A 12,824-nucleotide genomic window follows, 5' to 3' on the forward strand; every position below is an offset into this window, starting at 1 on the left:
AAAACATATTGTCTGTTCAGAAGGATGATTCAGAGACTGATTAAAATACTTTGAAATGTGCGTTAGCCACCAACCCACAGTGTTTTCCCTCTCACATTCTCAATAACACCTACGATGTGACAACCTGAGGAGTAACTTTTCGATAGATATCTGACGAACCATTGTATTCGGATGCGTGGGGCAAAGACATTAACAAAGAGATGGTGGATTTACACGTCATCACCACGTCACTCTCTTATATAAATATATACTTACACACATGGTGACTGCCAATGATAACAGAGACATCACAGTAGCCTCCTTGTGGGGCATCCCAAGTGCTTGACTCTCACGAGTGTGTCCTAGGCTGCCAAATATGAAAACAAGTAGTCTGCACAATAACCCAGCTCTCAGATGATATGTAGGAGTGGTTGGTATTAAATCAACTTGGTCATAAAAGCTTCCTCAGTGAAAGGTGCAGGCCACCTCTAAAACAAACACATTTGGACTCTTGATTGACCATCTCAACATCTGGTTTATTGGCCAACTATATCTGCAGCTGAAAATGAGAAGATATATCTGAGTCTATCACCATGGTGAGTAGTTCAACGCAACGCATGTTAGCTGTCCTGGCTCGCCATTACGTGGGTTATATGCAAATTCAAGTGCATTACTTTTCATAGCTTTAAGTATGAACAGGATAAGAGAACAGCCTATTCAAAGTTATGGCAATGAATTGTTTGAGGATATATATTATCCATGTATATATTGTTCTGGTGATATGGTGCTGCAGATTTCCTTCCTTAAATGAATGCAGTTGTAAAAAAAAACAAAAAACACAACATTTGTTTATTAATCAGTCTGCACAATGTAATTATTGGCCATTAACATGGCTGGCTAGGTCCGCATTTAAATGAAAGAATGAAAGGAACAGGGTTAGTGAGAGCAGCGACGGTACAACGAGTATCTGGCTGCAGTACTGCCAGGCTGCTGCTCTTACTCCAGTCCAGCAGGTGGCACTAACGTGGTGGTAAACCAGCTCACCAGCTGCCAAAACAAACATGAACAAGAAGAAGACGAAGAAGAAGTAGAACGATTCTGCTGTTAGCTTAGCCCGAATATGCCTCTAAATATGTGACAAATGCGAGGTTAAGCAAATTTTTGGACACGCTTTCTACTTCAACTGTCATATCCTGCAAATCATGGCGGACTATCAGTTTCTGGTTGAACATGGACATCTCGGCCGAACCGGTCGGTTGCCGTTTCTGCTGCTCTTGTTGTTATTGTAGCTATCGCCAGCGTTAGCTAAGTAGCTAACACTGCTGCCTTCGCTTTCAGTATAACCGATGTTGATTCATTGCTGCGGGGCGGTAAACCGCTAAAACAAGGTAACCCTGGAGCAAGTTGCAGACATCAATAACGGACCGTAGCAATGTTTCTGTTACGCTTCTTAAGTAATTAGGTAATTGGCATTGGGCGGTTTGTTGGCAAGGTTGTAGCGCACGGAATTCTAACGTCAAGTGAAATTACACAGTTACAGCTGCATGCTTGAGAAGAAGACCACTCAACTAAAATGGCATTACTAGCTAAGGTCAGCTAACACACCTGAGGTTGCCAGCAGTCAGTGCTGACTACATGTTTAGAGATGGAGCAGCAGAGAGCAGCCGGGGAGATGGCTCTTCTTCTTTACAGCACATCTGTCTGAGTTGTCCAGTGGAAGAGGAATCATGTCTTGCAAAGCCGCAATCAAGGACAAGAAGTCGAGCTTCAGCAAGAAGCTTTTCAGGCGAGGCTCTGTCCGCTCTGTTGGCAGTTTTATGAGCAGAGTCCTGAGGACACTGACGGCGTTATCACACGTTGGATCTGAAGTGCCAACAGAAGACGACAAAGACGATGGAGGCTTTTCAACTTTTTCATCTGGGAGCAAAGATGTGCCCATGGACGATGGGGACCTCGCGGGTTTCCTGTCAAGAGAGAGAGTTCCTGGAGTGTCGGGCCTCAAAAACCACGGGAATACCTGCTTCATGAACGCGGTTCTGCAGTGCCTCAGTAACACGGAACTCTTCGCCGAGTACCTGGTTCTGGAGCACTACAAAGGCGAGGAGCCGGAGGAGGGCAAACCAAAGACAAATGGCGTACTACATCTGCAGAAGAAGGGTCCTCTGTCCAAAGGAGAAGTTACAGAGCAGCTGTCAGGACTCGTGCGGGCTCTGTGGACGTTTGAGTACACCCCGCAGCATAGCAGGGACTTTAAGGTAAATGCATGATCAGTATTTACCCACAACACTGCTACATACACGTTTATTCATAAGATATACTTTATGATCAACATATCTAAGTTCACTCCAGGATAAACAGGGCTGAGACATTGCATGCCTCGTAACCCTTGGACCATGCTGTTTTTTTGCAGAATGCTGTGTCGAAAAATGCCACCCAGTTTAAAGGGAATGCTCAGCACGACGCTCAGGAGTTTCTGCTGTGGCTGCTGGACAGAGTACATGAGGACCTCAACACCGTCAACCCCAACATCAGGCCTGCTATAAAGGTGTGTTTACCAGACTTGTGTTATGGGGCATCGGTTGTTGTTTTTAGTGAAAAGCAGTGATTGCATGTGGCAGATTCCCCTCTTATTGCTCAGCCATACGATCCTTTATATCTGGGAAGCTAAAACATAGTTATCCCAGATGTTATTGCAGGACATTGTACCTCACAGGTGTTTAAATGATTCCGGTCACTCAGTGCATTTTTACAAATGGGCTGCATTCACATTCCTGCTGATCTAGACTTGCCTGGTCTTGTTTTTCCTGACTGCTGAACCTGATAGGCTGGTATTATTTATGACTTATGATTCTGACGAGTAAAACCTGTTTGTTCAGCCACCCATTGAAGAAGACGATCAAAGCTTAGAGGGGCCATCCCCCCCCCTCTCTGCCGGGTCTTTTGTACAAGAACTATTTCAGGCTCAGTACAGGTACGCTTTATATCCAGTAAATCTTTTTAACCAGTATGGCCACATTATCCCTCTGTTATATTAAGGGATTACATTTTTTTTCCCAACAGGTCTTCTCTTACTTGCCCACATTGCCAAAAGCAAAGCAATACGTTCGACCCCTTCCTCTGCATCTCCTTACCGATCCCACTGCCGCACACACGGTGAGTTCCTCTCTGGAGCACGAGGTGTGATCAGTGGAGTTCACTTCCAAACCAAAACAACAGTGTGTTCATTTTAGGAGTGTCATCAGTTCAGAAAAAAAAAGTGAAGAATCATCTTGCCACTAGAATACATGTGAACCATGGCTTTACAGCAGGAGCAGCCTCTCTTACATCAAGTATTTTATCTGTTTTTGCCAGGCCCCTGTATGTGACAGTGGTGTACCAGGGGAAGTACTCTCACTGTATGAGGATTGGAGTTGCTGTTCCCCTCAACAGCACAGTCTATCGCCTCAGAGATGCCGTGACACGTGAGACCAAGATCCCAATGGACCAGGTACTATTCTGGTCTCCTATCGGCTCAGGGTCTCACAGGGAGACTATGTTAGCTCACTGTTCCTGAAGCCAGTTCTAACTCTGAGCAGGACTCAATACAGGGAAAGAGATTTTTAAACACAGTTGTCCTTAGGGCTGCAACAGCTGAGTGCTAACATTGATTAAAGCTTGACAGTATGAAACATTCAACGAAGTGGACACCATATTTTTAAATGTACTCTTTTCTTCTCTTTCAGTTTGTTTTGACTGAAATGTACTATGATGGTTTTCATCGTTCATTTTGCGATGATGACGATGATCTCGACATCATTCAAGAGAGCGATTCTATATTTGCCTTTGAGACACCAGAGACCTTCAAACTGGAAAACATACGCACAAAAAGAGGTGAATTATACTTAATATTTCATCAATTCCCATTAAATATCCCATTAAATTTATACGAGCCTTGTTTGTGTCTTTCACAGGAAGTCTTCTGGCAAACCTGAATCATAACAACTTAAAATATGGGACAGAAATCAGCAGGACATCGTCTTTCATGCAAGGGGCCGTGACCCCTTTAACTGCATCACCCAATAAAAACCTGGGACCAGAAAAAATGATCCTTCTGGTGTGTAACAGGGCTTGTACCGGCCACCAAGGAAAGAGGTACTGCAGTCACAATATTCTATGTAATGCGATACATGACCTGTTTTCTTTCTCATCATTGTAACACAATAACCAGTTCAGACAAATGGAAGCAGTGGGTTAATGGGCTATCGGTGTTGTTCAAAGCTTCCTGGTGAAATAAGAGCTACTAAAGCTTCGCACATGCTTTAGGTTCGGCCTGCCGTTTGTACTGTACATGGAGCGCACTGTGACCTGGGACGCTCTACAGAAAGAGATCCTGGAGAAAATGCGTCATCTTCTGAGGCCAGGGGTCTACATTCAGGTAGGAAGAGGAACACGCTGTTGCAGTAAATAAGCTGATGCTACACACAGTAAGCGGATGGATAAGGAAAAACAAACTAAACATGAGCCTCCAAAACGAGTGACATTACTATTTGTGAAATTATTAACTGGCATCCCTGTTTTTCTGATTACATCGTGTTAATAAGCTAGTCGCACTGACAATTGTGTCTCTGCATAGGTCGGGCCTTTCAGTCTCCGGGTGGTTGGCGTCGTCGGTATCACCTACCTCCTCCCCCAAGATGAGCGACCACTCTGTCACCCAACCGTGGACAGGTCAGTTCTGCTGTTTAATACAACATCTATATATCATATTGTGATTTTTAAGTCTTTTACACACACACACACACACGTACATCTCCTTAATGCTGTGTGTACTGTGTACACTTTCATAAATCTCACCCCATTGACAGAATAATGCCTTTAACAGCCATTCGTGATGAAAAGGTGGAAAACAGTCAGTCAAATGTAGATGTTACGAGGCAAATATACACAGACTTTTGTTTAACAATACTAGAATCTATTTGAATTTGCATATTGATATTGAATCAAATGTTTGGAAGCTGTATTTTACTTGTTTCCATCTTGATCTGTATCCCTTCCGAACAAACACTGTACACACGCACTAAAAGGTAAAGACGGGCATGACGTTTAGGTAACAATGACATCCATCTGGTTAATGTTCTCTGTGAACATATGCACCATCACTGCTTTGTGCCCAAACATGATTTAAACTGTTTGTAAAAATGCTAGTTCAGCACATTTGGTTTATTACCGACTTAAGTCACGAGATTGTTGCTCAGTAGAGGTGCATGAATCAACGTTGTGACTGATCAATGGGTTCTTACATGACGACTTGAATCTTTCTGTATATATTATTCTCTGTTTTGCACACAAATCAATAACCGCAGAAATAAATATTAACTTTGAATTTACTGCTGATCTTTGAGAGTGAAGATTATTTCATTTACCATAAACCATCTTCTAAAGAAATTTACTTCACACTGATCCCGTTTTCAACTTCTTGTAATTGCATGTAGATCATGGAACACACGACTTTGCTTTTCTTTCTAGCCTACAGTGACATAAATGAAATGTCACCTGCCTCAGTGTTTGTTTCCCACTCTCACTGTTTCCACTACAGAGCATACAAGTCCTGTGGACAAGGGGGGCCGCCACACGTGAAGATTGTGGTGGAGTGGGACAAGGAGACCAAGGACTAGTGAGTGAAAAATATTCATTATTGATAAGTTTATTCCTATCGACAGTATGTTTGTTCTGCACAGAATCAAACCAGGTGTTGACATGTGTTTGCTGTAATCTTCATTGGAAACTAGACTGCGTACACCAAACCACATTAAACCACGCTGTTCATTTTAATAACGTGCTTTGTAGACATGACGTTGACGGTGTTATTACTGTCATTTTATTGAAGGCCATGCCTAAACAGGCAGGCTAACAAGATAGTCCGTGTCAGCAGTTATGTAGAAAGCACAGCTGAGGTGATAGAATCAGTTTTAATGTAAAGCAAATACTAATGAACAGGCCTGAATCTTGCAGCGGTGTGTGTCACAGCCACGACACGTCATCAAATCCTGTTTCTCAACATGATGCGACTGCTCATTGACTTAGAAGGAAACAACTTGTCACATTCACAGAACATAAGCGTGCCCACGCATCACATGTTAAGAAAACAGCTTTGCAGTTTACGGTGAGGCAGAAAGAAGTGATGACGACGGTCACTGCATTATGCAGGATTTCTACAGGAACTGTCGAGTTAAGCAAATCCTCGCAGGAGTCATTTTACAGGACTAGACATCTTATGAAGTGCCTCTGCTATTCACATTATTTACTTTTGAAAAATCAAATTGCTTAATCTACCTACAAATGGTCTTAATTTGAAACCACAAGTAAACACCAGAGTTTGAAGTTCAACAACATGTTTGCTCTTATTTTATCCCTTATTACTTTATGTGGTTAGCACACATACACACCCGTTAATGGTCCGTGTTCCCACAGTCTGTTCGGACACACTGAGGAGGAGTACATTCCTGATGCTGAGAGTGTGTATCTGCACAGGGAACAGCATCATCAGCCGCAGGCCTGCACCCTCGCTCAGTGCTTTCAGCTCTACACCAAGGAGGAGCAGGTAACACTGTGACCGCACACATGCACGCAACAACACAGTTGATCACTGACAGCACAGACAGTAGTTTGAAGTACAGCCTCACACGTCTCCTCCTCACCAGTGTTTCATTCCTCTGCTAAAATTCAAAAAAAGTCTTTACTGTGTATTTGACTTCTAACGCTACGTTTGGAAAATACTGAGCACAGGCCCACGTATACACTGTGGTCTGTGTTGAGGAGAAAAGCTCCGGCCCTTGTCCCGTGTGAGGCCTCTTTTATAAGCGGTGTGGTGGGAGCTCGTCCTTGATGGATGCTGCCTGGCTGTGTGTGTTTCAGCTGGCCCCAGACGACGCCTGGCGCTGTCCCCACTGCCAGCAGCTGCAGCAGGGCCGCATTAAGCTCAGCCTGTGGACGCTGCCGGATGTGCTCATACTGCATCTCAAGAGGTTCAGACAGGTATTTGAGCTCAACCAAACACTTCACATAGAAATGTGGAACCACATCTACTGTCTGTGTATCAAGAACAAGAACCGCTCTAGTTTTTATTTTGCTTTAAGATGTTGCTGTTCTATATACAGTAGGGATAGGACATGCAACAAAGGCCCTAAGGCCGGAATCAAACCAGGGACGTGGCGGTTTTATGGCATGTATTGTAAAAACTCAGCTACCAAGGCGCTCCAGACATATTTGTTTTATTGGTCCTGAAACTCTGAATACCGTGTTTGCACTAACATTTACACATTTTTAACGATGCCCAGCCCCACTCAGTGTTTAAGAGATTTCATTCTATTTTCTGAAGCATGTATCCTGTTATAGGTTTGATGAAGTTTATCTTAACTGTGAGAAAAGAGCTGGCTGGCACTCAAAAACAGTGAATCAAGCAGCTAAAAGTCCCGAGTAATGGTTGTAGCTACTGTGTACTTTTCATCAAACCCAAATAAAGTGAGACCTGACTGAAGTGCTTTAGGCTGCAGTCGATTAAATACTGATGTTATAATGCTGAACTCTGTTTCAGGAGGGGGACCGGAGGGTGAAGATGCAGAACATGGTGAGGTTCCCGCTGATGGGCATGGACATGGCACCTCATGTGGTTAAGAGAAGCCAGAGCAGCTGGAGCTTACCCTCCCATTGGTCACCTTGGAGGCGCCCTTATGGCCTGGGAAGAAACCCTGATGACTACCTGTATGACCTGTATGCTGTGTGCAACCACCATGGGAACATGCACGGAGGCCACTACACAGGTAATGCTGTGAACAAATGTTCCGGTTCAAATGTTGTATGAGACTGTATAGTTATGTGTTCATCCAATTTTAACCCATTCTTCCCTTCGCACTCGCAGCCTACTGTAAGAACTCCATTGATGGTCAGTGGTACTGCTTTGATGACAGTGAGGTTTCACCAGTAGCTGACGATGACGTGTGTCAGCAGACGGCCTACATACTGTTCTACCAGCGGAGGACGGTTATTCCCTCCTGGTCGGCCAACAGCTCTGTTGCTGGTCAGTACTCGTCTCCTACCTTCTGCCAAATATCTGCTGTATTTAGAGTTCATATTGTCTTGAAGTCAAAGTGTAGTTTTATAACAATAGCTACAAAGATATACTACAGTAGCATTGTGACAGAAGGTTTAGAGCTGAATACTGGAGAGAAACCAACCAACCAACCAATCTAAACATCTTAAGAGTAAAGCCTGACTCTGAATTTTGCCATTATGACTTTAACTCTTCTCACTCCTGTAAAATTTGCCTAAAACGCCGATCAACCGCGTACCCAAAGTAAACTGACAGCTCTTATTGAACCATTGGGAGTACATGTATGGTTTTAGTCTCTATTGAACGGCAACACTCTGAAGTTTCTTCACAATCAGTCAGAATCACTGTAAGCGCTACTAGCATTGAGCTATGGCGTATTCAGCACAGTGAAAGAGAAGCATTTTATTTCCACCTAGATTTGTTTTGGCCAACAGATGGCAGCAGCTATCTATGGCTGGGATTTACAGGCCTGAAAAGACAATACTACGTTACCATGGAGTCATGGTACCTGGTATAAGTTACAATTTGATAACAATACAACAGAAAATTAATATTTTACACGTGGTTTACTAAGAGTGCGGCTGCGTAAAAACGCAGGCTCGCGTCACCACGTCAAAATGCATATACTACGATAAACTACGTGTCCGAAATTCAAACTACAGTTTATTTCTGTCGATGTATGGTTAACTATATCATATTTAACCATTGTCAACTTTCACAGATTCTTGAAAGTTCTCATAAACCAGACTTTGGTCTTGATAATCTGTCCCAGTTACCTCAGTCACGGTTTCAATTGCAGTTTTGAAAACTTTCCCAGCATTCAATCTGATAAATCTGCATATCCTTGGCTTCGTAATTTCATTGGCTATATGGAGCCTGAGTGTGAACAGGATCTGTTGCGATTGGCTCGAGCTTTACCCAAAGAAGAGAGGCGGGCATTGTCTTTCAAAGCGGACTCTCGTTGGCTGTTCCAGACTGTGGCCGGGCTATAGAAGCTCCTATTGGGTCAAATGAGGTGTCAGTCTAACCGGCGGAATGTAGGCTCCATTTTGCGGTCAAAATCTCCGCTCTGTTGACACGGAACGTGAAATTATGCCCGAAATATGATTAACTGTACCTGCTGTTGTTATTGTATCTTGAAATGGTTTGCAGAAATCGAATTACAAGAACCGTAGCTTTCTAATGAGATATCACATTAATACTCATCGTTACAGAGCAGTTGTGTACATAACACAAATATGCCGTTAACACGGGCCATCAGAGTGGGATGAGGTTGTGCATGTATCTACAATTACAATATTTTGAGAGAAATAACTGGATAGTATACCTCACCGTGGCTCTGAAGCTTTGAAAGAAACTGGAGTTTTTATTGTCTTTCCACAGGTTCCACCAGTTCCTCCCTGTGTGACCACTGGATCAACAGGTTACCTGGCAGCAGGCCTGCTAGCTTGGCCTCTGGCGCCTCATCCAGACGCACCTCTCTGGCGTCGCTGGCTGAGTCGGTGGAGTTTCCAGTAGAGCGTAGTGAAGATGATGGTGAGACAATGTTTACAGGTGTCACATTGTATTTCTCTGTGGTGCTGCCTTGTGTACCAAGGTTTCCCAGAGATGTTTATAGTCAGGAACTCTGACTGGATGAGCAAGGAGAACATGCTCGAAAGCTCTGTGCTGTTGGAACCCTGACACAGCGAGTGAATCCCAATAGAGACGGTGTTGGCTTGGGCTTCAGTTTAACCCTCCTGAGTCCCAAAACAATGTTGGCCAGGCAGACTGCTATTTTCACATATATCACTACGGATAATGCTGCCAAATTATGTAATATATTTAGCTATACAACCATTTTTTAACTCCTAATATGTTTAAATGCATCGGTACTTAGCGAAAGTTAATATTTTATTGCTCGTGGTCATTGTGGCGGAACCGATTCCTAAGATTTCAGCTGATCGGGAAGAAACCTGAGAGCCAGTTCCCAACCACATAAAACACAATGTTTAATTGGAGAAACAAATCTCACAATCTAACTCAATCAGAAAAGTTAAAGCATCAAAGAAATCTCAAATTAGCCTAAAGACCAGAGTTTGTGGATGAACTGACGTCTGTATTAAGTCTAGGAAGAATCAGAATGTCCTCTCCTGAGCCCCGGTTAAAGGGTTTCATCACACGCTGATATTGGCCGAGCAGGGAGAAATGCACCAAGTAATTAGGAGCCGACCCCCCCCCCCCCACACACACACACACACACACACACACACACACACACACACAAAGGGAACGACAGCAAGTAGCACAGATTGAGAGATTTACATCCTTATTTACTCATTTATTAAAGTTTACTAAAGATTTTCAACTTACTTTTGGAACAAATTAGAAAATGTAGTTAAATACAATTGTTGTTGTAAATGTGTTTATTGAGGGTTTTCTAACAGCATTTATTTTTTTAACGTTTCTTTGTTTTAGGAGGATTCTCGGTCCGCCCTTTTGTGAGGAGCATTCAGCATCAGAGCGTGTCCTCCAGGTCGTCCCTCGCTAGCCCTTTAGCCTTCAACGATAGCGGCATGAAGCCCTCTTGGTCTCTCTCTGCGAAGCTGCACATGAGATCCAACTCGCCCTCACGGTTCTCCCTGGACTCTCGATGTTCCCCTCCTCTGGAGAGGATAGGAGAGGCCTGCGACGACAAAGTTTCCACTTCCTGTTTTGGCAGCTACAGTAGACATGAACGCTACTTTGGCAGCAGGACTCCTCTGTCTATGATGGAGAGCAACTTCGGTGACCAGGACGACAATACCAGGTTCCTAGACATGTACTGCAGGGCTCCCACTCCAGCGGAAAAGAAGAGCGCCAAAAATGAGGCAACTGAGAACAACAACCAGATAACAGCTATAGACCAAAACATTCTCCCCGCCCAAGCTACTCCCTCCAAAGAACAGAAACGTAAGAGCAGTATCGGAGGATTTGCCTCAAAGGCAGAAATCACAGGCTCTTCAAAGAGTTCCAGCAAAGTGGAGCAAGAGAAAACCTCCAAAAAACGTTTGTGCTCAACCCATAAGACCTGCACCGCTGAGACGTCTTCCAGTACTCCCGTGAAAGGCAAAAAGGCGAGCAATACGAAAGAAAAGAGTGTAAACGCCAAGAAAAGCACCTCGACACCCTGTGGAACTCCCTCCAAAACAAAGGAGGCAGCTCAACCTGTAGCCGTAACGCCACAACGTAAGCCATTCGTCCGCTCCACACCTCAGTCCTCAGCTTCTCCGTCGCCGACCGCAAAGAAGAACTCCGGCGTCACCGAGAAGAGCTCCGCGAGTGGTCGCAAAAGGCTGGTGGAAAGGAGCTACAGCAGAGATTCTATGCACACCAGCCCCCTGGTCGACGGCCTCCGAGGCAGCTTGGTAGCCCGCTCTTCCCTGTCTAAGAGCGGGGAAGGCAGCCGGCCCGAGAGGAGATCTGTGAGGAGCTCCAGCAGCAGCTCCTCTGTCACGAGCCTGCGCTCGCCCAGCGTCTCCACCAGAGACCTGCAGCGCAGCAGCAAGTCCGAGGAGAAAGGCTTGTCCTTCTTCAAGAGCGCCCTCCGACAAAGGGAAAGCCGCCGGTCGGCTGATTTGGGGAAAAGCACCCTGCTTGGCAAAAAAGCCTCGGAGAGGACATGCAAGCAGAACGGACAAGCCAAGGACATCGGCGGTGATGCTGGAAAGACGGGAGCCGCCGTGTCTTCACAGGCCTCCACAGAGACGCATGGAGGTGAGTCAAAGCCAGGGACAAAGGCGTCTTCCAAGCCCCCCAGCTCTCTCAGTCGCACTCTATTAAACGTTGGCAAGTCCAAGTCTTCCACTTCTGAAGTAAGTCTCAAGTCTCCCTCTAACGGGAAGAAGCCTCTAGAAAGGACGGCCTCTTCCCGAAAGCTGTCGTCGAGCATGCAATCTCCTGCACGTACAACAAAGAGGCCTCAATGATGCACCCGTAGTTCCATCGACCGTACATAACGCAGCTGTTTTCTTTGTGCCTACGTTTCAGCGAGAACCAGACGTGTTTGTTAAGAGACACATTTCTGATGTTATGCTTTTGCACCAGCTGGCTTTGAGGTTTGAATATTGGCGGCCAGCTTTGAGTGTTCTTTTCTGGACCAGTGATAAAGTACATCCTCTGCACATTTAGGTGCCAAACAGTTTGTTGGTAGATTTTAAATCTGTGTGTGTCGTTACCAATTACACCTCTTGAGCAGTAGGTCTGGATTTGATGGGAGCGAAACAGTTTCGATGCTTTCTGGCCTTTAGGGTACATGAGCATGCCGTCTGCATTCAGCTGCACAGCTCAACCTGTTTGATTGCTTGTACTGGAGGCTTATATGACAGCTGACAGAATTCCCTGTTGCAATCTTGAAATCCAATTATCTTTCCTCCAGACAGGAGGCTTGTTATGTCTTTGAAAAGCTGCAAACATTAAGTTTAGTTTGCAAGATTTCCTGCCGACGGCAGCAGATTTAAAAAAGCAGCAGCTCGTGCATTTACAAACATTAACGGTTTAAGAAGCCTTTTCACTTCGTATGCACCAACAATGCATCGTTTGCGCCTCTGCAGATTAGGATGGAAATGAGCTGGGTGTCGATGCTGAAACCTCACTGCTGTTCTACAAGCATTTAAAACTACATTGGTGAGAAGCGTAACAGCAGAAACAGTCTCTGGACAAACACTGAAACTGGGTTGATGCTCACACACACACACACACACACACACACACACACACACACACACACACACACACA

At 44.7% G+C, this 12,824-nt stretch overlaps 1 protein-coding gene across 1 annotated transcript; it reads left to right on the forward strand.

The window, feature by feature from the left end:
• The first annotated feature begins 1,047 nt into the window (after positions 1-1,047).
• usp31 (ubiquitin specific peptidase 31) lies at positions 1,048-12,824 on the forward strand. The gene is made up of 16 exons (XM_031862238.1): positions 1,048-2,234; positions 2,390-2,524; positions 2,856-2,950; positions 3,040-3,132; positions 3,331-3,466; positions 3,702-3,849; positions 3,930-4,110; positions 4,282-4,393; positions 4,592-4,686; positions 5,555-5,632; positions 6,430-6,559; positions 6,874-6,993; positions 7,553-7,778; positions 7,877-8,035; positions 9,452-9,604; positions 10,526-12,824. The coding sequence occupies exons 1-16, from the start codon at positions 1,707-1,709 to the stop codon at positions 12,013-12,015; spliced, it is 3,879 nt and encodes a 1,292-aa protein (XP_031718098.1). The 5' UTR covers positions 1,048-1,706; the 3' UTR covers positions 12,016-12,824.

The sequence above is a fragment of the Anarrhichthys ocellatus genome, unplaced genomic scaffold (assembly GCF_004355925.1).
Source record: "Anarrhichthys ocellatus isolate YVR2014 unplaced genomic scaffold, GSC_Weel_1.0 scaffold26, whole genome shotgun sequence".
Lineage (NCBI taxonomy): Eukaryota > Metazoa > Chordata > Actinopteri > Perciformes > Anarhichadidae > Anarrhichthys > Anarrhichthys ocellatus.